The following is a 27,194-nucleotide window of genomic DNA, read 5'->3' on the forward strand; positions in this document are numbered from 1 at the left end:
CGCATGCGCGCGCCGTGCAAACCATTTGGCGGGTTTTCGCTGGTTGAGCTGTTCTGTCCCAGTCCTGGAGGTGCTCCGCGGTAGCTTTTAGGGAGCAGGACGTTCTCACAGGAGTGCGAGTTAAAGAGCTTTCTGCTTCCTCCCTTCGGGCGCTTGGGGGCTCCTCCCACATTAAAAAGAAGTGTTTCTCCGTGGCTGAGGCCGGGGCCTTCCGACCGCCGGTGGGCTTGGGCCATTTGGTCCTCTTCCGTCTCGCTCTCTGTGAGGGTGCCCAGGATCCGAGGAACCTCGTCCTGCCCATCAGTCTCCACGCCGTGGGTTCCCGGAACTCAGGTCGGAGCTCGGTGGGCCGGGCCCCCGGCTTCCCTGCGGGGTCACCATGAGCGTGTGCGCCCAGCGCCTGGTGGAAGAGCTGCAGATCTTCGACGTAGAATGCGAGGCGGCTCTGACCGAGAAATGTGAGTCCCTCGGCCCCGCGCCGCCCCCAGCCGGGATCAGCGCTCCCGCTGGGTGTTCCCAGTCGCCTAGAACCCCAAAGGGAACGCAGCCAAGTTTCTCCCCTCCCCTAGATCAGACCTCTTGGTGTTTGGGAGACGAAAAATTAAACCAAGTCTTGCGATATGGGGGGTAGGGACTTGGCAGCGTTTGCAGTGTCCTGCTTGGATCCCAACTCAAGAGTAAGAGTATGAAGCACGACTTTAAACCCGCGCAGTTTCGGAAAGGTGGAATTGGGCGGTGCCAGGATCCAACTAGGCCTGGTGGCGCGAGTTGTGAAATTCTTTAAGCCTCCAAAACAGAACAAGAGCCGTGGGGGGGTTGAAATGTAACTTTTTATTCGTGGCTCCTCCCTTTCCAGCCTGGCTGTAAACTTCTGATCCATCACTTCTCATCAGAGCTGTTGGTGGTCTGTGCAAATATGATCCCTTGAGGTGGGTTCCCCAAATTGAATTTTAGCTCTGATAAAAACGCTAGGGAGCTTGTCAGCTGTTTACAGAAGCTGAAACAGACCAGGAGACGGCTTGTCTGAACCCCAGTCTCCTCTCCTCGAGTATGGGTGCTCCCTCTTACTGGTCCGGCTATGGGGCGGGAGATGTCAGAAGCAGTGTCTTGGGAGGTGTAGAGTTCTCAGTTTCAGAATCGTGATGAACGTGCCCCTGCCCTAACCATTCGTCAACATTTAGAACTTCTTTTTAATGTGTAAAACCGAAATGCAAACATGTTAACTTTCCGTGAGATACCAGAATTCTCCAAGGTCTTATGCCCAGTGCATTCTTTTCCAAAATGCTGTTGCTTTTATCTCACAGAACTACTTTGGCAGTGGTGTTAGAATTCTAGTCTTTGAATTCATAATTACTAACCTCAGTGGGACTTTTAAGTTTGCCACCTTCTCCTTTAAGATCCTTCTGTCCCACTCAAAGCTGATGAACTTCTTCTCTCACCAAAAAAGTAGAAACAAAACTTCCACCATTACTTCTTCACACCTACCTCTCCTGCTGCCTTATTCCAATGAATAAATTCTCCCTATTCCTAGTAAAATCCAGACCCCCCCACTAGAGTCCTAAATCCCATTCCTTCTCGAACCTTCTTACGAACATTGCTCCAGTAATTCTAACCTCTTACATGTTTTCTATTTTTCTCCCTATGAGAGTTTTTCTCTTGATAGCACAGTAGTGTGGTTCTTGCTCCACATTTAAAATACTCTGTTGAGGGACACCTGGGTGGCTCAGTGGTTTAAAGCCTCTGCCTTCAGCTCAGGTCATGATCTCAGGGTTCTGGGATCAAGCCCTGCACTGGGCTCTCTGCAGGGGGCTCTCTGTTGAACCCATTCCCTCTTCCAGTTCTTTCCTCCCCAATTACAGCAAACCTCTTCAAAAGGGTTGTCTGTTGTCTGTATTTGCTGTCTTCAGATTTGTCCTCCTTAAGCCCGTTTCAATAATCTTTTTCATCCCCAGGGCTTCTCTGAAATTGCTTCTCTCAATGTCACCAGTGACCTTAACCTAGCTAAACTCGGGGTGACTTTTCAGTTCCCATCCGGAATTAGCATTTGACACCGTTTGTCGTGTTTCTTTGAAACACATCTCTTAGCTTCTCAGACACTACACCTACTTGTTCTCTTATCTTGCTTGTCACCGCTTCTCAGGCTCATCCTGAGTCCCAGATGCACACACTTCCTTAGGGAATCTCATGTGGTCTCTCGGCCTTTCATCCCATGTGTTGCTGATGATTTCCAGGTGCCTATCTTAGCCTGGACCACTTGCTAAACTGCCAGCTCACCTGTCCAGCTGCTAGCTGGGTGTGTAATGGGCACCTCGAACTCCATGTATCTAAAAACTTGTGTGTCTTCCCTTTCCTCGTAGGACTTCCTGCTGCTCTCTTCCCCACCCTTCGAGGTGCTCAGCCTGAAACCCGCATCATCTTTGATTCTGTTTTTTCTTCACCATCAGCAAATCCCATTGGCTTTACTCTCACGATGCTTCCTGTGTGAGGTCCAACCACTTCTCGCCACACCTCACTGCCCCCACCTTGGTCCAAGCCGCCGGCATTGCTCGCTTGCACTTTGCCACGGTTCTCTTCATTGGTTCCCCTGATGCTACCCTTGCCCCCTTCGCTCTCTGCTTAACACGGCATCCAGAGTGACCCTGTTCACCGGAAGCTGGGCCATGTTACCGCCCTGTCCGAACCCTCTGGTGATTTTCTAAGTTGCTCGGGGTACTAACCGGGGTAATTATAGTGGCCAACAATCGGCTCCCCCTTGAACTCCTCGTCTGTCTCCTTCCTCACCGTGTTCTAGCCGCAGTGGTCTTGCTGATCTCGCTTCTGCCTCAGGATCTTCGCATGAAACCTCTTTCCCTAAATACTGCATGGCTCGCTCTCCACCTTCTCAGCGAAGCCTTCCCTAATCCCTGTGTTGAAAATGACCAGTCCCTGCTCCCAAACCTCTGATCCCTTCCCCAGCTTTCTTTTTCTTTGTAATCTTATCTATTTTTTAAAGATTTTATTTATTTGAAGGGGGGAGAGGGAGAGAGAGCAAGAGCAAGGGAGGGAGGGGCGCCTGGGTGGCTCAGTGGGTTAAGTGTCTGCCTTAGGCTCGGGTCATGATCCCAGGGTCCTGGGGTCAAGCCCACATCGGGCTCCCTGCTCAGCGGGGACTCTGCTTCTCCCTCTGACCCTTCCCCCTTTTGTGCTCTCTCTCTCTCTCTCTCAATCTCTCTCCCTCAAATAAATAAATAAAATCTTAGAAAAGAGAGAGCGCACAGGAGGAGGGAGAATTAGACTCCCCTCTGAGCAAGGAGCCCGACCTGGGGTTCTGTCCCAGGACACTGGGATCATGACCTGAGCTAAAGGCAGCTGCTTACCAGACCGAGCCACCTGGGTGCACCCAGCTTTCTTCTACGCAGCACATTGAACCATCTAACATAGCACAGATTTTACTTCCTTGTTTTCTGTCTCCAAGACTAAGCTTTGTGGAGATAAGGATTCTTCTCTGTTGTTCACTGCTCTATTCTCATGCCTGGAACCGGGCCTGGCACCAGTGGGTGCTGAGGAAACACTGACTGAAGAAATCAAAGACTGTTTTCACTTTTCCCGGGCGGAAGCTGCGAGAAACGATCTGTGGTCTCACCTGCACTCTTTCCCTTCCCGCAGTGGTGGAGCTGTGCCTCCTGTACGGACAGAACGAGGAGGGCATGGTAGCCGAGCTGATAGCCTTCTGCACCAGAACGGGGAAAGTTGGCCTCACCCCAGAGATCCTGAACTCTTTTGAGCATGAGGTAAGAACAAAATGTAAGGAAACTAATAATGAAATTCTCCATTCCTCCTCTTCAGGGGGAGGTGGTGTGAGACGAGTGTGGGCTTCAGAAACACAGCTGAACTCTGGCCCAGTGTGCACAGGGGCAGCCAACATAACGTCTGTCCCTGAGCGTCCGTTTCCTCTTCGGTTACTGGTTCTAATAACCCGTATTTTTTTATGGTTATTGTAAGAATTAGACGAGAGTGGGTCAGAATCACCTGAAACAGTATGTTGGGTGGTATGTAGGCCTTCAGCAAATCATTGGTGGTGGTGTTAGCTTTGAGCGGTTGCAAACAGTCCCAGGAGAACTCTTCTTTGCTAGCCTGCCGTGCATTGTCTTGACTTAACTCTTTCTTGGAGGAATTTTATATATTAGATTGTATTTTGAATGCCCGTTATTACCTCACAGCTCTGGAGCACACCTCCTCTGTTACTTGACTATGGAATAATACATTCATTATCTTTTATTCCTCAGTGTCTGAGCAAAAAATCGTCCAGAGCGCCCAGGGATGGTGGGCACGCTGGAGCCAGAGACATTGTTTCCATCCAAGAGCTGTATCCTTTCCTGCTGCTGGTCTTTATAGAAAGCTGGTGCTGTATCTTGTAATTTGCGTAATTTAAAAGCAAGTAATAATAAGAGTACCTACTAATCGGCTTTCTTGTTTAATCGACCCTTGCCTTCAATTTCGGATGGAAGTCTGTTTTTCCTGAGCACTGTTTGTAGAATCGAAGTGGAGAAAGAAGAAGAGAGCCTCTTGGACTCCTACACCACGCCCTCTAAGGTCAGTCTAGGTTGGAGATCGCTTCCCACGAGTAGCCTTTTTTCTTTATTCTAAAAACAGTGTCACGACATTCGAAGTTCTGAGGGAGAAAAGGAGCCACCCATACAGTTCCTGCTGTGCTGCCACTTACATGGCATCCTTTCCCATCACAGGCATAGCCGTGTTTACGTAATGGCAGTCCTTGGAACCATAGAGCTATCCTGCCTTTTTTCAACTAGCATAAGCATCATAAAACGTTCATAAATACAGTTTCTCCATTATTACTCTTCGTAAAAGTTGCAGAGCGTTGTATCCAGTGGAGGTGCTGTAACTGAATGATTCAGTTCCAATGTTGGATCCTAGCATGAGGGGTAGGCTAGGGTAGTGGGATAGTGTTGACGTCAGAGCCTGTGTCAGAAGACCTAGAGGACCTCGGGTGAGTTATTTTATCCCTCTGAGCTGCAGCTTCCTTATCTCTAAGATCCCGATGCTTCCATTCATTTACTGAGCAGCTGCTGTGTGCCAGGCTCAGTACCAGATGCTGGGAGAGCAGTGGCTGAAAGAACACGCACGGCTGGGCTCTGCCCTCAAGAAGCTCAAAATAGGGGCATCTGGGAGGCTCAGTGGGTTAAAGCCTCTGCTTTTGGCTCAGGGCATGATCTCAGGATCCTGGGATAGAGCCCCGAGTCACGCTTTCTGCTCAGCAGGGAGCCTGCTTCCCCCTTCTCTCTCTGCCTGCCTCTCTGCCTACTTGTGATCCCTGGCAAATAAATAAATAAAATCTTAAAAAAAAAAAAAAAAAGAAGAAGAAGAAGAAGAAAAAGAAGAAGCTCAAGATAAATTTGTAGAAATCCATAAACACGGAGGAAGCCTTAATTTTTCGAAGTCCAGTTGCATCGTGAGGAAGAAGGCAAGTAGTTTAGGTGTGCCTGCGGAGAGCAAGAAAGCTGAAGACATGCCCTGTGAAGTTGCTGACACAAAACAACTCATTCACCAGCCCTCTCCCCTTGTGCACCGGGACCTGTTGCCACCAGGTCCTTGGTACTGTCCTGTCCTGGATGAGCGGGACAGTTCCCTGTCCTGGCTGCTTTCTGCTGTGTCCGCCTCTGAGCCGTTCACACAGCAGCCACCGTGTGCCATGCTCCTTTCAAACACAAGGCCAGGATTTGCTGTTCCCCGCCCTCCACCGTCTCCCCTATCTTCCCCGATAGCATTCAGGAAGTGTGTGAGGGTCTGAGTTGGCCCCACTCCCTGTCCACTTCCCTCTCCTCACTCTGGCGGTCTCTCTGCTCTTCAGACACCCCAGACATGAGTCCGCCTCCTCTGTCCCCTGTCTGAGGGAACAGACCCACCGCCGAGAGCAAGCCCCTCCTCTTTCCCGCCTTGGTTTCCTTCTCTTGCTTTCCTTTCTCCGTGGCACTTACTAACATGAGGCAGGTTGTGTATTTACTGCTCTGTGTCTGTCTGCCTCCCTGTGTTAGAACAGAAGCTCCCTGAGGGCAGAAACGCGGCTGTGTTTGCTGCTGTTTTCCCAGAGCCTGGCGTGTTAATCGTTGAAGGACAGACCTTCTGAGTAAGGACAGTTGCTTGGCTCCCTAAGGAGCACCACCAGCTGGGATTGCGGGCCCTGGTGAGGCTGCTTCATGTGACGGCCTCACAGCTCCAGCAGGTGCGATCTGTCTGTATGTCCAGAGCTGAGGGTGTTCTTGGGGACTGACTCCTGGTCACCCTCCGCTCTGTGGACTGACGCGTAGGTCAGATACAAATTTACTTGGTTTCCCAGGGGAGTATATGCCCTTCCAGGGACAGAAATGCCATTCTAAGGATGCCCGTTCCTGCCATGGATGCTCAGTTAGGAGTCACAGCTGGTGACCCCAGAATCAGAGTTAAGTGGGTTGGACTGAAATGAACAAACAAGATGAAAGACCAGTGGAAAGCCCAGAGGAGATGCCACGTGGGTCTGGCCCAGAGGAACGTGAAATACCTAGAATTGTACCTATCCCAGGAAACTGCTCAGTCATCATTAGGCCATACATCAGTGGCCTCCTGACTGCGTAGTCATGGGGCCAGACGTTGGCCTTTCCCCGCACAAACAGTGCACAGCGAGCTTACCAGACCCTTGTTGGGTCTCCGAGGCAGGTGTGCCCATGGTATAGAGCCCAGTGTCCTGGTGGCCTTCTCCGATCATCATTAAATGTTTGACTTATGCAGTTAACAACTATTCTGCCTCTGTACTCACCATAAATCCCCTGGTGATCATTCTGCTTTCCACATGTCCTGCCTGGTTGGAGAGAATGGGTTAGCCTGCGGATCTGAAGTTCCCGTGCCACCAGCATCAGCTTTCTAGTAAATGAATAAATTGGCAACCTGGGCTATAATTTGGGTTTCTGGGTGGTGTGAGAATGTGCTTGCCCCAGGATATGAGAATATGGTCTCCTCGGTCCCAGCTTTTCTCACTGTAAATGCCTAGACGTGCAGCGTTAATAGCAAATCTCTTGAATGTGTTCAGAGTGAGCACGTCCCCGAGAAGTCTGACTGGAGTTGGTCTGTTGACACCATCGGGTTTGGCTGCGAGCGTTGAGGACAAAGGCCATGAAACTGCCCTGTCTCCCATCCTCTCGCCAAGTCCTGGGAGACGGACTGTCCTTCTCTTGAAATACCTGCTCCTAACCTTGGACCTAGAGTTCCACAGCCTCTGTGGATTACAGGAGTCATTTAGGATATTATTTTGAGGGGCGCCTGGGTGGCTCAGTGGGTTAAAGCCTCTGCCTTCAGCTCAGGTCATGATCCCAGGGTCCTGGGATCAAGTCCCGCATCGGGATCTCTGCTCAGCAGGGAGCCTGCTTCTCTGTCTCTCTCTGCCTGCCTCTCTGCCTACTTGTGATCTCCATCTGTCAAATAAATAAAATCTTTAAAAAAAAAAAAATTAGTTTGAAGAAATACACCAAAACCATAAAATCTTACCCATCCTTTGGCCCGGTAATTGTCCCTAGTCAGAATCTCTCCTAAGGAAGTAATCTGAATTATGGAGGAAGCCATCTGTGTGAAGATGAGCATCAGCATTATTTAGGATCAGCCAAAGGTACAAGCACCCATTCACCCAGCAGTAGAGAAGTATTCACGTCAACTCCTGTGTGTATCAGTTTAATCACAGCTACCAAAAAAGGACAAAGTTGGTGGGAAAATGTTCATAGTTAATATAGTGTGGAAAAAATCAGTATAGGTAATACTCAAATAAAGGTTTATATTTAAACTAAGATTGTAAATATTAGAATTCATATATTTTTTAAATTGGAAAAATATGAAAATAGCAGAGGGGAATATTAAAAATTTGGTTATTGTACAAGAGCAGTAGCATCAGGGTCTTTTTAAAACCTAATTTCTGTCCCAGCTACTTGATAATGGCCTTGCGTCTGTTCTCCAGTGTTTGACCCCAGTCGTCACCAGCAGGAGGCTGTGGTGACATGACTTTGGTGCGCAGCCAGGAGGAGCCCAAGGGCAGGGAATCCTCTGCAGAGCCGCAGGCCTCCTGGTTGTGGTCCCGGCAAAGAGTTTACCCCTGCTCTGCCCCAGTCAGCCGTCCCAGACTCTGGAAAGCAGCAGACCTCGGAGCCGCAGGTCTCATCCTCTGTCCTGGGTTTACTTTGGATTCCTGTGGATGAGCAAAAGCCCGAGAACAGGAGTGACCATCAGTGAGGCGTTTGCTGCACACTCAGACTACGAGCTCAACCATGCTCTCTTCCCAGAGTCATTTCCCTTCTCTAATTGTGAAAACGTGCAGGGGATTTTGCCAAAATGAGTAGTAATGTGGTCCCACCCCTTGTCAGGATAATGTGTCTGTGCAGATTAAAATTTCTAGCTGTTCCAGAGCAAAGGGGCGGGGAAAGAAAGTGACCACATGAACAATTTGACAGGACAGATTGCCGGCCTGGCAGTCCTTTCTGGGAAATGTTGATCCTTTTTCATAATTGCCTTCAAAATGGGGACAGGATTCCGATGGATTTGGTGATGGCTGCTGAAGATTTCTATATGGGATTTTGCTTGGAGATGGGGCCTTAAGAAGGGAACCAGCCCAGCCCTACCTTGTGCCCTCCACTCGGGCACCGACCGTGCTTTTCTTCCTGAGTGGCCGTACCCTCAGGTAGCTACTTGGGTCTTCAGTGACTGGGATCTCGTTTTCTGTTTTGTTCCTAGGGTTCTCAGAAGCGAGCTATCACCACCCCAGAAACCCCCCTAACAAAAAGGACTGTGTCTACTCGGAGCCCCCATCAACTCCTTTCGCCGTCGAGTTTCTCTCCAAGGTACGGATCAGAATGAATCCCGCTGCCGGACAGCGGGCCGGCTCTCCCCTTTCTGTGGTTGTTGGGGGACTGACCCTCCGGAGCGAGGGAGTCCGTGCAGGTGAGCGTGTGGCTCTGGTGTCTGGCTCGGGGGCTTACTGCTGTCTGCTCTCACTGCCTAACCTTCCTGTGTGGAAAATTACTGCGTCTTCCAGTCGTTAAGGAAACTCACTTTCCACCCACTTTTCTGGGGCTCATTTCCCAGATCAGGAACAGATACCTTCTCCGGAAAACAACCTGTCTATTCAGAAGCCCGTGAGTCTTGGGAGTCTTGCCAAGGGAGACAGATAGGTTTCCATCTGCCTCTGTTAGTTCTGTTGTTGTTGGGTTTCTTCGCCTTGTTCTTCTTCTTTTCATCTCTAGTATCAACTTTTTCTTTAAGATTTTATTTGTCAGAGAGCACAAGCAGGGGGAGTGGCAGGCAGAGGGAGAGGGAGAAGCAGGCACCCCGCTGAGCAGAGAACCCGATGTGGGGCTCCATCCCAGGAGCCTAGAATCACGACCTGCCTGAGCCGAAGGCAGATGCTTAGCTTACTGAGCCATCCAGGTGCCCCCACAGCGTCTATTTTTTTTAAAAGAAAAGCACATATCTGTGTTCATCTTGTTGGAAAACCTGCTTATGTTCCTCTCTCAGGTTACAACTAGTTTCTGAGAGTTTGCATGTCATTGTGCGTCTACGCGGACTTAGTTGGCATTTTTATCCCTGCTGCCACCTCTGCACGTAAATCCACAAAGATGACATGTGATTTTTTTGAAATCCGTAAATGACATGTCTCCTGTTAGCACATTCCATAGGCGATGGCCCTGCTGGGCGGAAGAGAGGCTTGGTGCTGCTGCGTCAGGCCAAGGACCCGTCATGTTAACCGTTTAGGGAAATTCGAACTGCTTGTGCCGTGGTCCCCTTGTCAACAGAGCAGAACTGAAGATTGTCCAGTTCTGCCGCTTGAGAAAGGAGGTGACAGCGGTCACTCCAGAAGAGCGGCCATGGGACTTGGAAGGACAGTTTCCCTAGCATGATCCCCTGCTGCTTTCGGGAGTTCTCAAACGGGTTTGGGAAGTGAGCTTTCTAGACGTACGAGGGCATCTTTGAAACTTGCTGGGTAGAGACAGTTCTCATCAGCCGAGCCAGCACGGTGACAGCAGCAGTCCCTTGAAGTGTCCTGGCACTAAGGGGCCAGCAGTGATGGCTGTCCCACGGGGCCGCTTGGGGAGGAGCTCAGAGAAGGCGGCCCTGCGCTGCCTTGGCATTTTTTAATGCACGCTAATAAAGCTGACATCAGAAACTGGTTTTGTAATTTATGGAAGTAACCTGTAAATTATTCACGTAGAGGCAGCGCAGGGCCCGAGCTCATTAACTGAGCTCCTCTCCCATAGCTTCTGTGGGAAGCAGGAACCATGGCTCCAGTTTCGGTATCGCCTGTGAAACTGTCGCCTGCAGAGCTCGGGTCCTAGGGGCAGACCGTCTGAAAGCGAGCTCGCTGCCAGCTGCGTTCCCAGCCAGGGGGTGGGAGGCCCGCACGGCCTTCCGGGGAGCTCAGTGACCTCCGTGTTCTTGTTTACCAGGCGGGCCGTGGAAATACGAGCGCTTGTCAGCTGGGCCTCGGAGAGTGGGAACGGTTTTCCACCAGCTGGCTGAACTCAGTACAGCCCCATCTGCACACACGGGGGGCTGATTAAGTCCTTTGACCTTCATTTCAGTGTGGTGTCTACCTTGAGCTGTGTTGTGCTGTATTAGAGATGCACAGCAACTTTGGTCTTATCCACAGCCAGGCTCTAGGGTATTCTAGTACATGTGGGGAAAAAACTCATAAGAGAGGCCTTTGAGTGGCTCAGTTGGTTGAGCGTCTACCTTCAGCTCACGTTATGATCTCAGGAACCTGGGATTGAGCCCTGCATCAGGCTCCCTGCTCAGCGGGGAGTCTGCCTCTGTCTCTGACCCTCCCCTGCCTGTTCCCTCTCTTTCTCTCTAATAAAAAAATCTTTTAAAAAATTGTAAGAGAGAAAAGAAAGTGGTACTTCAGACTCGCTTTTTAATCAATCCAGAGTTCAGTTTGGTTTTCCTTTGTTTAGCTGTAATCCAGGAGAAAGCCTTTTGAAATATGTCTCTGTCTCTAAGCTTACCCTCATTCCTGAAATTCCTTAAAGGTCTGGGTATATCCAACCCCCTTAAGCTGATAAGATTTATAAAATGTGAGGCCAGCTTGATGTTTCTCCAGTCCCCCTTTCCAAAAGGTTACCTCATTTGATTCACCTCACACTTTAAATACAAACTCGGTAATGCGTATCTCTTTTGCTTCCAATCAGTGCTACTCCCTCTCAGAAATACAGCTCGAGAAATAACCGAGGAGAAGTGGTTACCTCCTTTGGTTCAGCACAGGGAGTGTCTTGGTCTGGAAGAGGAGGGGCCAGTAACCTCAGCCTGAAGGTCTTGGGGGGTCCAGAGTCACTCACCAGGAGCTACAAATCAATGTTCCAGAAGCTTCCAGATATTCGAGACGGTAATTGTTTATCTCTTTGCGATTCTGGAGAATATAAAACCACCTGGAAAGGCGCAGAGTAAGTAACACAGCTTTAGCTAGGCCGGTAGAATAAGTTCCAAGGTCTCCTTTGAATACAGAAGTTCGTAGATGTCCTCAGGATGCCCCTAGCAGTGGAGGGACAGGACATGACCCTCTCAGCAATTCTCCCAAGTCACTCCGCTTCCCTAAAGAGAAAGCACATAACCATTTCCCGGTGACAACCATTTGAACTGCGTAGAAGCCAATGAAAATCAAAGACATTTATGGTGTCTTCCTTGTAAAGAAGATTCTCTGGAAGATTCTCCAGGTTGGACTTGACTTGCCCTAAACCTCACTGATGACCAGAAGGAAAGGAAGGCTGGGTTGTGGGCATCTGTGCTGACTCTTGGGGAGTGTGCCACGTGATCTGTGGCCAAATTTCAGCCACTAGATACTGGGAGATTGGCTAGGGCTTTAGCAGGAAGTCCTGGGCACCTCCTACTTCTGTAAATTGACTGACTTCAGTATTTTACAATGCGCTGTATCTTCTCCCTTTATAAGTGGAATGTCCTAAACACAATACCTTTTCCCCCTCTGGGCTTTCAGTTCTGACCTGTAAGATAGAGGAACTTGGCAGTGAACTCAAGGAACATTACAAGATTGAGGCTTTTGCTCCTGTTCTGGTCCCAGCTCAAGTAAGAATCGTTCTAATAGTCCTTCCTAAATAATACTGTAATTTTTAAAAAAGATTTTATTTATTTGATAGAAAGAGATCACAAGCAGGCGGGGGGGTGCGGGGGGGGGAGGTGAGCAGGCTCCCTGTTGAGCAGAGAGCCCAATGCGGGGCTCGATCCCAGGACCCTGAGATCATGACCTGAGCTGAAGACAGAGGCTTAACCCACTGAGCCACCCAGCTCCCTAATATTGTATTTTTAAACTAATGGTAAAAAGGCATCCTTGCTCCCTTTTTTACTTCTTGTCTATGTTCTAGTTAGAACATCTGTCTTGGTCGAATTTGATAACATTTTCTTTGCACTTGGGTTCTTCTACATAAGCAAAGACTGAGGCCTTCTCCTTTCTAGTGTGAGGCAGGTAGCCCCCTGGAGATTTCCCACGGATAGAAGTGTTCAGTGATCAGGTTATGAGAACAGCAAGGATAGGATCCAGGAGCAGTGACCCATAGTCGCTCATCTAGTTTGGTGTCTGTACTTGCGGATCAACCGTTGCCAGCAGTATCTTTAATTGTGGTTTAATCTGGCATATGCTCCAGTGCTTCTCTCTGAAATTTTTTTTTTTAAGATTTTATTTATTTATCAGACAGAGATCACAAGTAGGCAGAGAGGCAGGCGGGGAGAGCAGGCTCCCTGCTGAGCAGAGAGCCTGATGCGGGGCTCGATCCCAGCACCCTGGGATCATGACCTGAGCCGAAGGCAGCGGCTTAACCCACTGAGCCACCCAGGCGCCCCCCTGAAACATTTTTTAACCTAAGGGGAAATGTGTTCTAGAAGATTCCTTAAGGCACTTCTGTCATTGTTTGCATTCAGAGAAGATTGACCACTTGGGGATGATACACAAAACATGTCATATAAGGAAGTTTGGGAGGAAGCAGTGGAGGGGAGGCAGCAATGCACGGTCTTGTGGGGAAAGATTGGACTTCCTCAGTCTGCCCCCAGGAATGGGAACAGGACAAAGGAAGCCAGAGAGAGACATTTCAGCTCAATTTGAAGAAGAATTTCCTGTTAAGAGACAATACGGTGTGTGGTTAAGGATATGGCTCTGGAGCCACACTTCAAACCCAGAATTGACCCACACTTTGACCTTAACTAAATTACGTAACCTGTGGCTGATTTCTCTCTTTTGTAAAGTGGGTCCAGAAATAGTGTCCTCTTCATCATCACTGCGAGGATTAAACAAGTTAATACACGTAAGCCTTTAGAACGTGCCTGGTATTCAGTAAGCTCAACAGACATGAGCTGTTAATGTTTGAAACTATCCAGATATGCACTGGGCTGCCTTGGGGCGCAGGAACCAAGTTTATCTTCACTAGAGATGCCCAAGCTTAGGTGACCGCTTTGAGGGCCTCAAGCAGTGGGTGGGTGGGCGGACCAGATGCCCTGAGAATCACTGGTGATGCTTGTCAGTAGGGTGGCCCGGCCAAAAAAATCCTCCGCTGTCCATTCTGGTGACCCCAGATTTCGAGCTCCTGCCCCCAAGACTGTCACACGTATGTTACATCTTCGGTAGGAGCCCATTACTCTGCTGGGCCAGATCGGCTGTGACACCAATGGGAAGCTGAACAGCAAGTCCGTGATTCTCGAGGGGGACCGGGAGCATTCCTCGGGGGCTCAGATTCCAGTGGATTTATCTGAGCTCAAAGAATATTCTCTGTTTCCTGGACAGGTGAGAGGGGACGCATGCGTGCTGTGTACTCTGCAGCGTGTATGGGGGCGGTGGTAGGATGAACATTGCGTCCCAGGCTGCCTCATACTCTGCTGAGGTGTGGCGGGAGCACTGGCCCGAGGGCAGACTCCAGTGTACAGATTCCAGATTTCCCCGAATGCTCTGACCTCAGCCCTGGGACCTGCTGCCGGGTTCAGCCTCCATCTCCGCCCAGCACGGCCTGTCACTGTAGCCAAGCTCCTTATCATCTCGAAGCAGAGTGTCTTCGTCTCTGAAGTGGAAATAATACTTCTTACCTCATAGAATTGTTACAAAAAATTAGATCATCCATATGGAACATAATTATTATTACTGGCACAACCCTCTTAATTTGTTTCCTAGAAAAATACCCCCAAGTTTCTAATTATAAAATGAGATAGGTGCGCTTAGTACTTAATAGATGTTTTTTTAAGTGAAATACCCCCAACGTGGGGCTCAAACTCATGACCCCAAGACCAAGAGTCACATGTCCTCCCCACTGACCTGGTCAGGTGCCCCAGTACCTTCATACTTTTTAACTTTATCAAAATAGTTTTATTGCCGATCTCTTGTTTATCTCCCATTCCATTTCTTGTTCTTCAGGTTGTAATTATGGAAGGAATCAACACGACTGGTAGAAAATTTATTGCCACCAAACTCTATGAGGTACGAGGGTGACTGCCCCCACCCCCGCCCTCCTCCTCTGCTGTAGACACAGTATGGGCCATTCTGTCCGTCCTGGAAACACGGAGAACCTATTTATTTGCTTCTCAGTCCTCTAGCTATAGATTGGGAAGCTACCTCCAGGCCTCCTGCAGACCATTTCTGCAAAGGGCCATACAGTAAATATGTGAAGCTTTACAGGCCTTACAGTCTCTGTCACGATGACGGCTTTGGTGGCTTAGAAGTGCCATAGAAGCCAGCGAGTGTGGCTAACTTCGTGAAAGCAGGCGGTAGCCGGATGGGCCCCAAAGCCCCTAGCTTGCCATCCCCTGCTCTAGGCAGCAGTCCTCCACGGATTTGCAAATAACTAGAGCAAAAGTGGCAGATTCCCTGCTCTTGGGTTTTGCCTAGAATCCTGGGACTCTGGGCACCTGTGCTCTCGCACCTTCTGCTGGGTGTTAACGAGGTTAGCTGTGACCTCCCATTAGCTGGGTTTCGTTGCCCCGCTGTGCCATACGGGAAAACAGTAGGAACCGTCCGTTCTGTGAGCTTTGAGCTCCGGGGGCAAGACTGAGGCCGCTTCCTTCCTTCCACACCTCAGCCCGCCCTCCCCACCTGCCGGTGCTGCGGTTCCCCACCCACATTCAGGGCCCACCCCCTCCCTTTCTTTGTTGTTCAACCAGGAACTCAGTTCAGCTTTTCTCCTGTTTTTAAGGGTCTGCCACTTCCATTTTATCAGCCCACCGAAGAGGATGGAGGTAAGTGTGAGTTCAAACATTGTTCTGCTCACCGCGAGGGTGGAGGAGGAGGATCTGGGTTCCTCAGGCCCCGAGAAAGCTGCAGACCGTGCCTGGCAGCACCCCGGGGGAGGCTAGGAAGGACAGCGGGTGGGCGGCTTCCCGGGCCCTTTGGAAGGCCAGGGTCTGAGCCCAGTGAGCCTGGGTTCTGGCTACACAAGGCATGCCATCTGTGTCTGGAAGTTACTTTGTAAAAGACCAAGTAGGAATGGTTTTAAAAGGAATTTCATTCAATGTGCTGTGGGATCCTGCTTGGGATCCTGGAAGAGAAAAGGGACATCATGGAAAACCTAGTGACCCCCAAATAGTCAGGAATTAACAATAATAAGCCAGAGCGAATTCCTTCATTTTGTTTTGTTTTTTTTTAGAGATTTATTTATTTGAGAGAGAGAGTGAAAGCGTGCGCGCGGTCTGTGGGGATTGGGCGGGAGGGGGCGGAAGGCACGCCCCACACAGTGTGATCTCACCATCCTGACCTGAGCTGAAATCAAGAGTCAGATGCTTTTTTTTTTCTTTTTTTTTTTTTTAAGATTTTTATTTATATATTTGACAGAGATCACAAGTAGGCAGAGAATCAGGTAGAGAGAGAGAGGGGGAAACAAGCTCCCCGCTAAGCAGAGATACCGATGTGGGGCTCGATCCCAGGACCCTGAGATTATGACCCGAGCCGAAGGCAGAGGCTTAACCCACTGAGCCACCCAGGCGCCCCAAGAGTCAGATGCTTAACTGACCAAGCCACCCAAGTGTTCCTGGGTTCATTTTGACAGATGCACCCGGTCAGGCAGGGTGCTGGCGTTCGGGGACACGGGGGGAAGGGTATATATACAAGAACTTGGTATTATCTTTGCAACTTTTCTATTCTTCTGAAGTTATTCCAAAATTGAAAGTTTATTAAAGGGACGCCTGGGTGGCTCAGTTGGTTAAGCAGCTGCCTTCGGCTCGGGTCATGATCCCGGGGTCCTGGTATCGAGTCCCACGTCGGGCTCCTTGCTCGGCAGGGAGCCAGCTTCTCCCTCTGCCTCTGCCTGCCTCTTTGTCTGCCTGTGCTCACTCGCTCTCTCTCTCTCTCTGTCTCTGACAAATAAATAAAATCTTTAAAAAAAAAAAAGTTTATTAAAAAGTTAGACAAATTTTTGGGGCACCTGGATGGCTCAGTCAGTTAAGTGTCTGCCTTCAGCTTGGGGCATGCTCTTAGCTAGGCTCCCCGCTCAGCAGGAGTCTGCTTCTCCCACTCCTGCTGGCACTGCCACTTTCCCCCTGTGCTCATGCTCTCTTTCTCTCAAATAAAGAAATAAGGGGCGCCTGGGTGGCTCAGTGGGTTAAAGCCTCTGCTTTCGGCTCGGGTCATGATCCCAGGGTCCTGGGATCAAGCCCCACGTCGGGCTCTCTGCTCAGCGGGGAGCCTGCTTCCTCCTCTCTCTCTGTCTGCCTCTCTGCCTACTTGTGATCTCTGTCTGTCAAATAAATAAATAAATCTTTAAAAAAATAAATTAAAAAAAATAAAGAAATAAAATCTTTTTTTAAAAAAAGACAAATTTCTTTTTTTTTTTTTTAAAGGATTTTTTTTACTCATTTGGCAGTCAGAGATCATAGGTAGGCAGAAAGTCAGGCAGAGAGAGAGAGGAGGAAGCAGGCTCCCCGCCAAGCATAGAGCCCAATGCGGGGCTCGATCCCAGGACCCTGGGATCATGACCTGAGCCAAAGGCAGGGGCTTTAACCCACTGAGCCACCCAGGCGCCCCCCCCCCCAAAAAAGACAAATTTCTAAGGAGGCCTGGAGTTATTTGGTAACTAATCTGGATGGGAAAAGACAAAAAGAAATTCTAACAGACTGCTTCAGAATCATTCAGAGCATTTTTGGAAGGAAAGCAGAAGACTGTTGAGGACTCTTAGTGAGACGGCCGACTCAAGGGTATTGTCAGCACCCCGTGCCCAGTAACAGGGTGTGATGAGGGCGTTCTTAGCGAAGACCTAGAATCAGGAATGAAATTTCAGGGTTTATGACGTTGCACGTTGTATCAGAAGACCCATGTTTTTGGCAACGAACCAATGAACGTGGTGGTATTAGATCCACTGTGCATGGCAAGGTGAAACTGATGTGGCGGAGATGCCCGGAGCCTGAGCCGTGTGCCAGGGAAGCCTCTGGAAGCAGTGGAGTTAGTTATGAACAAACAGTTTTAACCAAGGTATTGAGATATGCACTTGGAGACACAGAGTAAGACATGGGCCCTGGTCTGCTGGCACTTGCTCTCCTCCAGGGTTTCCATCTGCTGTAGGCTCCTCAGAACCACATTTAACTTTGTCCCTGCCCTAGCACAGGGTGAAACAGACTCTTCTCCCTGAACCTTCAATCCCGCTTCACGGCATTCCTGCTCTGGTAGACGCGTAATGGCCCACTTCCTCGGACGGGGACTGTGTTACTCTCTACAGCAGAAGGGACTTCACAGGTGTCCTTTACTTAAGAATCCTGAGATTATCCTGGATTGTCTGGGTGGGCCCAATGTCATCACAAGGGTCTTTGTAGGGAGGAGGCAGAACGATCCACATCAAAAGTAGGAAAGGTGGGCTGCTGGCTGGGAATATGGAAGAGGGGTCCTGAGCCAAGAAATACAGGTGGCTTCTAGAAGCTGGAAAAAGCAAGGAAACCTCTTGCCTGGAGCCTCCAGAAGGAATGCAGCCCTGCCAGAACCTTGATTGTGGGACTTCTGACCCCCAGAACCGTAATCATAAATGCGTGTTTGATTTCAGCCACTAAGGTTGTGATAATTTGTCACAGCAGCCATAGGAAACTAACACAACTCCATGTGAAGTCAGAGATCTTTGGGTTTTGTTGGTGTAAGCTACAGAAACCGAGAAACCTAAGAAAGAAAAAGAGAATTTGTTAGGGGAAATCCAGCTAGCTGTAGCGAGGACGGGGAGCTAGAAGTGCAGACTTTGGAGCAGCTCTAGGTGTCCAGCCAGCAGGAATTCCCCAGCTCTCATCCAGTTACCTCTGGCCGGAATAGGTCAGCTCCGCCCTTTCTTCTCTTCTTGAATGATTCGAGATTCCAGAAGCAGAGAGGAGAGTATGGATGGCTCAGACTGATCACACACCTGGCTCTTGGCTAGGGGACAGCATTACACCTAATTTACAGTCCCCCGGACTGCCTGGTGCAGGAGAGAGAGGGCTGGCTCTCCCAAGGGAAGGCCAGTGCTGTGGGGAAAGGGTCGTGCGAGACAAGTAGCCAAATGTCACACCTCTGTACCCCATACGGGAATCCCAGGCCAAACCTCACACCCAGCCCGTCTTTCTCGACTCCTCACCGGACCACGTTCCCCAGCCACCCTGGACCACAGATGTTCCCTCAAACCGCACACTCTCCAGGACGCTGCCCTGCCCTTGCTCCCAGAAAATTCTACTTACAAGCATAAGCAAAGTGAAATAAGCCAGTCACAAAAAGATAAATAGTGTATGGTTCCACTTACATGAGATACTTAGAGTAGCCAGAATCCTAGAGACAGACAAGAGAATGGTGGCCAGGGTCTGGGAGAGTGGGGGTTCATGTTTAATGGAGACAAGAGTTTCGGTTGCACGAGATGAAAGAGTTCTGGGAATGGATGGCAGTGATGATTGCACAGCATTCTGCATTTATTTAATGCCACTGAAATGTATACTTAAAAATGGTGATGATAGGGGCGCCTGGGTGGCTCAGTGGGTTAAGCCGCTGCCTTCGGCTCAGGTCATGAACTCGGAGTCTTGGGATCGAGCCCCGCATTGGGCTCTCTGCTCAGCAGGGAGCCTGCTTCCTCCTCTCTCTCTGCCTGCCTCTCTGCCTGCTTGTGATCTCTCTCAATAAATCTCTCTCAAATAGGTAAATAAAATCTTTAAAAAAAAAAAAAGTTAAAAAAAATGGTGATGATAGCAAATTTTATGTTATTTGTGTTCTATCATAATAAAAAAATAGGGGAAAGGCATGAGCATACTTCACCTTGATCATATCTTTCCTGATTGCTGCTTCCTCCCATTGCCCACGTGTGCTGCTGGCAAACTGCCTGTCACTCCCTAGTTACTTGCTTACTTCCCTTTCTCTAGCAGCTGGCAGAGCATTCTTTGTGGATGGGGATGAGATCTTGGATTCCCAGACTTGTACACATAGGGAGACTCAATTAATTGAGTCCTGTGGCATTTTTCCCTAATTGTCCTTTCTTCCACCATCCCTTTATCTTCTAATCAATACCTTATGATCCTTTCTGTCTTAGATTTTGAGCAAAACATGGTCCTGGTGGCCTGTGGCCCATACACCACATCCGACAGCATCACGTACGACCCCCTGCTCGATCTGATCGCCGTCATCAACCGCGATCTGCCGGATGTCTGCATCCTGGTAGGACAGCCTCCTGGGACAGCTTCGCTAGGGGAGGCACCAAGGAGAAACTGGGGAGGAGACCTTAGAGAAAGGCCCCGGGGCGTCTGAGTGGCTCAGTCAGTCAAGTGTCTGATGCTTGGTTTCAGCTCAGGTCATGATCTCATGGTTGTGAGATCAAGTCCCCATTTGGGCTCTGCACTGAGCATGGAGCCTGTTTCCCATTCTCTCCCCCTCCCTCTCAGCTCCTCCCCTCTCTCTCAAATAAAGTCTTTTTTTTTTTTTTTTTTTTTTTTTTAAGAAAGGCCCCCTAGGGGCGCCTGGGTGGCTCAGTGCATTAAGTCTCTGCCTTCGGCTCAGGTCATGATCTCAGGGTCCTGGGATTCCGCCCCACACAGCAGGGAGCCTGCTTCTCCCTCTCTCTCTGCCTGCCTTTCTGTCTACTTGTGATCTCTCTCAAATAAATAAATATTAAAAAAAAAAAAAAAAGAAGAAAGAAAGGCCCCCCTGTGGGAGGCAGCACACCTGGTTAGGGGGCCCTGGCGGCCTCCCTGCATCCAGGGTCGTGGCTTTGCCTGTGATGTTCACTGGGCACCCCAACGCCGTCTGCTGTCCAGAGGGACAGACGGACCCTGGGCAGAGAACCACTAGGAGAGGGTGTGTGAAGGCGCTCCTGGACACGTGCGGTTCTGATACTTCGCTTCTCTATCTGCAGCTTGGACCTTTCCTGGACGCAAAGCACGAACAGGTTGAGGTAAGTCGAGGCTGGTAGGGGACGTGCCGGATTCTTCCCTCCCGTTGAGCCCTCACTCTTGTTTCCATATTCTGGAGTTTATGCAGCATTTGTCACAAACCTAAATTAATCCCTGCAGCTAATCAGAAAAGCACTGTAGCAAGGCATTTTTATAAAGAGACTGCATTGGAAGGCTTCGTGTCACTAGAATGCAGGCCCCTTTGGAAGCTGGGGAAGGAAATACACGTCTATGAGTCTGGGGTCCCCATGTGATGCTCGGTCCCAAGGCCTGAGCACGCTCGCACAAATGCAGGGGTCTGTGGCTCACTAAGCTGCTACCCTTGGCTCCAGGACCCCCGTCTTGCCGTCCTTCGATGCAGAAAACACAAAAGGCCCTTCCCAGGACATTTCTGCGGCCGAGAGTCGGTGCCTCCTGCCCTTTGTCTCAGGATGTCGCACCTTCCACAGGAAGGATTTCAGAGCACTGTTGCTTCTAGTGTTTCAGCTTATGTTCTAGAGGATGAACCCCTCCCCCCACCTGCTTTCCTGCCCCCAGACAGACTGCTCTTGAGGACAGACACGAGCGTGTGTCTTTCATCGTTGTCTGTCCTTCAGCTCCTCGCCAGGCGGGTCAGTGAAGGCCGGCGTCTGCCCTCTGAATCGTCTCCTTCCTTCTCTTGCAGAGCTGCCTGCTCACAAGTCCGTTTGAAGATATTTTCAAGCAGTGTCTGCGGACAATTATCGAAGGGACGCGCAGGTCAGAATTGAGACTGTTGGACAGAGCCTCACGCTGCCCGGGTTCCCCGCGGCAAGAAGTAACGGTAGCTCCTGTCCCTTCATCCTTTTGAACTCCAGAGATCAGATCCCCCTCTTGACTCCCAAGTGCACGGACGCCGGGCTTAGAGGCGTCTCTAAAACACAAAGATAAACACACTCGCCAGGAAGAGGCTGCGCAGACTTTCGTCCCTCGCTTGCCCCTTGCTTCCTTCCTTTGTCACTCCCTTTTGTGCAAACTCCTACTTCCTGGGAACCTTCCCAGCTGATTCTGAGAAGTGTTTGATGAGTTCCCCAACGAAATCCCCGGGGGCCCCAAGCATCTCGCTGCATGAGTGAGTGTTTTGGGGTGAGTCCAAGTCCTTCCCCAGAGTCTGAGCTGCCCCACGCTTCACGGGGCACTGCTGACGGCCGAGCAGGCCATGGGGGGCGTGGGGGATCTTAGATCCTCGCTGGAGACCAAGGGACAGGAACTGAGGAGAGACATGCGATTCTAATTTGAGAGAAAAAGCACTATTCCAAGAAAAGTCCCAAACTACAAGTAGGAAGTTACTTGGGAAGCAGATGTCCTCACTTCCTGCCCTCTTCCTCCAGGGCCTGGGTTTGAGGGGATCTGGTACAGGTGATGGATCTTCTCCTCTAGGGATCTGCCTGCCTGTGGCTGAGCTCAGAGAAAAGAAACATTCCTGAGGCTAAGCTTTTAAAAACAAGTCTGTAACAAAGGTGGTTTTTAAAACAAGATGTATAATCTTCCTCCCATTCGCTGTGAGAACTGATCCCAGAGTTGATTAGTCGTAATACTACCTTCTTGTATCGGCAGCAAGGCCGGTCTGGCAGGCCTCAGGGACTGAGGAGAAGCCCGCCTAGCTTACCTGGGGCCCAGGGGACTGAGCCTGCCTCTGGGTCTGCCCCTTCCTCACTCCCTCCCTCAAATGAAGTTAATACAAGTGCCTCCCCTCTTGCTGTTTGTCCTGACGCAGGCCAGACCTGGGGAGCACCTGGTGCTCCTCAGAGATGTCCCTCCCCGCCCCAGCTACCAGGAGCAGGGCTGGTGTCCTTGTTCAGTGGGGTCCCCTGGGGATGATCAGGGACCGTGTAGCCATGCCCCAGCAGGCTGGGTGCTCTCAGTGCGACATCGGGTTCTGTTTTTGGTTCCTCGCCCCGTGTGGTGGTGACAGCAGTGGAACAAACAAAGAACAGACTGGGCATTGTGACTGTGGGGCTAGCGCCCAGCGCTGCCAGGCACTTTCATCTGCAGCCAGCGTGCACCCCGGGGTACAGGGAGCTGCCCCACCCTCCCCAAAACAGTATATAAGCACTCCATGCTGGGGGAATTTATTTTTATCCCTGAGAGATCAGACGTACAGAGCTGATTATCAGTAAAAGCCAGAGCTCGCGGAAGTGCCCCATGCACGGAGAGCCGAGCTGCCACGGAGCAGCAACCCTGCAGAGGGAGCGGCTGTGGGGACCCTCCCACCGCCGTGCACGAGGTTGTGCAATGCTCAGCATAGTTGGAATTTTCTTTCTGATCCCTCCCCCTACAGCCACTTCACAACCATGAGCAGGAGGGCTGTTTCCTCCTTAACCATTGCTCTTCCAGAACATCCCTGAAGCAGCAACCTTTAAACAGGGCCAGTGGCATCTCCGCCCTCTGTGTCCCTCCTGGACTGAGTACCCCCCCACCGCGCCCCGGGCCTGGAGCTCAGCTGGTCCTGGGATGGTCAGCCCTGGCTTCGGGTGACTTGATCATGTACATCTCCATGTCACAAGGACGGTAACTGTTGACCAAAGTGATCTCAAGGTCCTGGTTTCTGTTGTACACGTCTCAGTTCACACTCTGAGCAGGTATGACAGTTGACAGATGTGCCAATAGTCACCAATACCTTTCTCCCATAGGACAGGCAGCTACGGAGCTGTACCTGTGTCTGGGAAGGCTGTAGAGTTTAAGCAAGAGAGGGAGCTGGCAATGGGCACTGTTGGAGGGGTTTAAACATGCCCTCAAAGTGACACTGGGCGCCTGTGTGGTTGTAGTAGGCCCCCTGCCAAGCACAGCTGAGGGAACCAAGGAAACGGGATTTTTTTTTTCCTCTTTTGTGTGACTGAGGATAAATCGTTGGGTCCTAGAGTTGAAGGTTTTTCTTCGCTCACATGTTGAACCCTAGAGATCCCCCTTCCGCTTCCATCAAAGGAAATCTCTGTTTGCCGTCGCTATTAAATAGTCCCATCAGTCTGGCTAGCCAGTCTGCTGAGAGAAACTTGGAGCATGGCTTCCCTGTGGGAGAGGGAAGGGCCTTGGGGAAAGGCCTCGTGTGTTCTTCCCCATCCCTCGGGAGGTGTGTCTGTCCGTTGTTGTAATTAGGACCCAGTGTTCTGGTAGGAGGCTGTGGTTTGACCCTCCATGTGTGAAGCAGTGTGGGGGTCCAGCCAGCATGGCTGGTCCCTCCCTGGGCAAGAGTGCCCCCGCCCCACCGGGTCAGGGAGACTCCCGCCCGTACGCCCCGTGTGTGTGCAGTGTGGAGCCAGAGGTTTGGTTTCCTATCTGGCTGCAAGGCCCTGATTCTTTGGTCAAAACCTTGTCTTTCTAGATCTTCTTTATCCCAATGTCGGCTCCCCTTTTCTTTCCCACCAAACGTGCCCTTGCCCCAGCGGCACACCACACAGAGCCAGGAGAAAGCATGTCCCGGGTGACCCGAGCCTCACTGAGGTAGATGCACGGGAGTGGGAACAAGGTGCCTTGTGCTCACGGTGTCCCGTGGGAAACGGCCTCTCTCCTGCTGGAGTTCAGCTGGGAAGTTCCTCCCTGGACGGGGGCCCTTGTCCCGAGCGCGACGTTTGCCGTCTGTCAGCCAGCTGTTCTAACTCGTCTGCACTCGCTTTTCTCCCTCTCCTGACGGTTTTCTGACAAAGCAGCTCTGGCTCCCGCCTCGTCTTTGTCCCGTCTGTGAGGGACGTGCACCGCGAGCCTGTGTACCCGCAGCCGCCCTTCAGCTACTCCGATCTGCTTCGAGACGACAGAAAGGTAGCGGCGCCCCCACTCTGGCCCCCGAGGGGAGGGTGGATGGGCCTGACTCTTGAGCATCTTTCTTTAACAGACAGATGTATTTGTGATTTACTGTCCATTGGTTTGGCCCCCCTTTTGGTGGTCTCCCCACCCCTGGGAGACCCCCCACTGTCCCCCCGACGTGGGCAGGACATTCCTAAGTTGGGCGCACAAACGCTCACCTCGACCCTCGTTTCAGCGAGTGCAGTTCGTGTCTGAGCCCTGCAGCCTCGCCGTCAACGGCGTGATTCTTGGCCTGACGTCCACGGATCTGCTGTTCCACATGGGAGCCGAGGAGATCAGTAGGTGGGGAGCACTTCTGGTCCGGCAGGCAGGACGCTGGCTCTCTGGACCCCGGGCCTTTCTTCCACCAAGAAAACCACGGGGCTGGTTGGCAGAGCCTTGACTGGGAAGTCCTCAGAGCAGCGCTTTGTGCCAAACCCTTAGGCCATTCACGTTTGTCTGTTCCCAGAGGGAGCGACGGGGTCGGTCTCTGCTCCCACTTGTCTGTGGTGCTGGAGACCCTGTAGAGCCCTGGCCATGCGTCTTTGCGCTCCGTTTCTCATCGTAGTTTATCTCCTTTTCTTCACCTCCCACTCTCATGACCTAAGCAGGAGGGGGTGTCCCTGCTCGTGCAAGTGAGCTGCAAAGCTGCTCTGCTGGCCATCGGTCTGCAGAAACTCAGACCTAGCCTGCTTGCTGACAGCACATGTAAAGCCGTGCGTGTGTTAGGCGAGATGGGTGTGTGCTTGCTGGCTGGGGTCCGAGGTGCAGGGGCCCCCTGACTTCACGCTCACCGCACGCTGGTGCGCTTCTCGCACATTCTCGCACACTGCGGTTTTAGCCAGCGGCTTCCATGGTCTTGATCACCTGGGATGCCTGCTCTCTGCCTTTTCAGCCCGGTGGCCTGCTCCCCTTCTCGGGGGGAACAGACCCAGCTCTTTGTTGGAGGGGGTCTTTCGACTTCCCCAGAGGTACCCTCTCATCACTGCCTCTGGGCCCTGGAGCTTCTCCCTGGTTTATCGAGTCCTCAGGTCCTCCCCAAAGAGACACGGACGCTGAGAAGCAAGGCTCTGCATTCCATTTTTTGCTTCTCTTGCTTCCCCAGTACTTCCGGACCTTCGGACAGACTCAGCCGAATCCTCAAGCACATCCTGACCCAGAGGAGGTGAGCTCGCTTGTGGGGCTCTCTGACCAGCACAAGTGTGCTTTGGGGTCCGGTGCTTTGACGGATTTGATTGCGAGCACCTTCCTCGGGCCACTCCCCGGGAACTCTCCCCCCGCCTCTGTGATGACAAGCCGGCCTTCTGTCCCCCAAACACAGGGAGGAGTGGGGAGACGGTGCGGGAAGAGGGGCCCCCAGCCCCGCCACTGCTGACTGCTTCTCTCCGTCTCTGTAGCTACTACCCGCTCTACCCTCCCCAGGAAGACATGGCCATTGACTATGAGAATTTCTACACCTACGCACAGCTGCCCGTCACCCCGGATGTCTTCATTATCCCATCAGAGCTGAAATACTTTGTGAAGGTAGGTTTGAACTCTGCTTTTTCCCCAGAAACACCAGGACCCGTCTGACTTTCCCTTCTAGACTGCTGGTCCCTGCTCCTCACGCTGGGGACGATGCTCCTTTCTTGGGGAGAGGTGATAAAAGGACTAGAGAATGAATCTTTTAGTAAAATGTTTGAGTAACAGCCGTCTCCCTGCTCCCATGTACCCCCTGGGTGTTCAGCGAGCCAGCCTGGGAGCCCCAGGGGCAGGTAGGAAGGTCCTCGCACAGTGGTTGTCACGTGGGGCCATATCCGGGAGACCTGGGGACATTTCACACGTGCACTTGCCTGCCCCACTCCCCAGAACTCGGATGTCACCTCCGGAAAGGGCTCCACCACGAGAACTTTGAAGAAGCCCTTGGGTCATTCTCATCTCTGCCACCTGAGGCCCCGGCTCCGCCCCCGGGGTGGGTCCCTCGGGATCCACCCAAGCCGTAGCTCTCTTGGCCAAATCAGCTAGTGGGACCTCAAGAGGTCAAAATGTGTTCCGCTCTTGGAAACAATAACCAGGTCAAATTTGTCTCCTAAGTTGGGGAGCTGATTGTTACGCTTTTTTATTCTGGTTCAGAGGCTCAAAAGGAACTCGGGGCTTTCCAATAGTGAGTTAACAGGTTGGACTGGAGATGCGTTCCGTTGCCTTCCCGCTCCTCTCCGGGGTCTGTTGGGTGGTTCCAGCTTTCTCACGTCTGCCCCTTTCCTTTCCCCAGGACGTCCTCGGCTGCATCTGTGTGAATCCTGGGCGCCTCACCAAGGGGCAGGTGGGGGGCACCTTCGGCCGCCTCTTCCTCAGGAGGCAGCGGGCGGCGGGCGGGGAGGGGAGGCAGAGTCCGTGCGTGGCCGCCCAGGTGGTCAGGATCTGAGGCCTGGGCGCTTCCTCGTGCCCCGTCGTGTGGTGCTCGCGGACGTCTGCGAGCCCAGGAGCGGCCCCCGCCGGGAGCCAGGCCGTGGAGGACAGCGGACAGTCACCTAGCGCAGGGAGGCTGCAGGGCACAGGCCCAGCACAGCTGGACCCTGACCCTGACCTGGAGTCGAGCTGCTCTGGAAGAAAGCTCTTGCTTCTTCGTGGACACACAGAGCCCAGGGCGAACTGGCTGTGGACGCAGCGTGCTCGGAAAAGGCCAGAAGGCCTGGTCATCTCTCGGCGGGAGTCAGACACAGAAACAACTTTTGGAGAAATAAAAGTAAATTCCGAGGGTGACTCCTGAGTGGAGTTCTTTTTCCTTTTTCTTTTTCCTGGCAGGGAACAAAGAACGTTGCTTCCTTAACCTGTGCCCAATGAAGCCAGCATGTCTGTCATACTGGGTGTCGGTCCGGCAGCAGCCCTGACCCTCCCCAGGCCTTCGTGGCCTCCATGGTGGGGGAGGAGGCCGAGGAGTGGGGGAATTGCAGAGCAAGGAGCTGGCGGCTCGCCTGGCCCTCCCCGCGCAGCCCTGTTCTGCGGGCAGTGGTCCCAGCCTGACCACTCCCATCTGGAGGGGGCGGCCTCCCGGA

At 51.6% G+C, this 27,194-nt stretch overlaps 1 protein-coding gene across 2 annotated transcripts; it reads left to right on the forward strand.

Annotated features, from left to right (window-relative positions):
* On the forward strand, nucleotides 1-26,898 carry POLA2 (DNA polymerase alpha 2, accessory subunit). 2 transcript variants are annotated; one of them, XM_032358037.1, is made up of 18 exons: nucleotides 1-458; nucleotides 3,646-3,770; nucleotides 4,266-4,345; nucleotides 4,515-4,572; nucleotides 8,746-8,852; nucleotides 11,196-11,389; nucleotides 11,996-12,084; nucleotides 13,634-13,789; nucleotides 14,411-14,473; nucleotides 15,186-15,228; nucleotides 19,506-19,630; nucleotides 20,325-20,363; nucleotides 21,026-21,099; nucleotides 24,027-24,135; nucleotides 24,356-24,462; nucleotides 25,265-25,324; nucleotides 25,557-25,683; nucleotides 26,411-26,898. In XM_032358037.1, the coding sequence occupies exons 1-18, from the start codon at nucleotides 380-382 to the stop codon at nucleotides 26,561-26,563; spliced, it is 1,788 nt and encodes a 595-aa protein (XP_032213928.1). In that variant the 5' UTR covers nucleotides 1-379; the 3' UTR covers nucleotides 26,564-26,898. The 2 variants fall into 2 exon arrangements, with proteins under 2 accessions (XP_032213928.1, XP_032213929.1); XM_032358038.1 differs by lacking the exon at nucleotides 13,634-13,789.
* Nucleotides 26,899-27,194: the final 296 nt, after the last annotated feature.

The sequence above is a fragment of the Mustela erminea genome, chromosome 9 (assembly GCF_009829155.1).
Source record: "Mustela erminea isolate mMusErm1 chromosome 9, mMusErm1.Pri, whole genome shotgun sequence".
Classification (NCBI taxonomy): domain Eukaryota; kingdom Metazoa; phylum Chordata; class Mammalia; order Carnivora; family Mustelidae; genus Mustela; species Mustela erminea.

Excerpts from the sequence above, each read along its gene's own strand:
- POLA2 (XM_032358037.1), top strand. The coding sequence starts at position 380 with ATGAGCGTGTGCGCCCAGCGCCTGGTGGAAGAGCTGCAGATCTTCGAC. Across the intron at positions 19,631-20,324 it reads TGCCGGATGTCTGCATCCTG|CTTGGACCTTTCCTGGACGC; the intron begins GTAGGACAGCCT and ends CTCTATCTGCAG. Across the intron at positions 24,463-25,264 it reads GGAGCCGAGGAGATCAGTAG|TACTTCCGGACCTTCGGACA; the intron begins GTGGGGAGCACT and ends TTGCTTCCCCAG.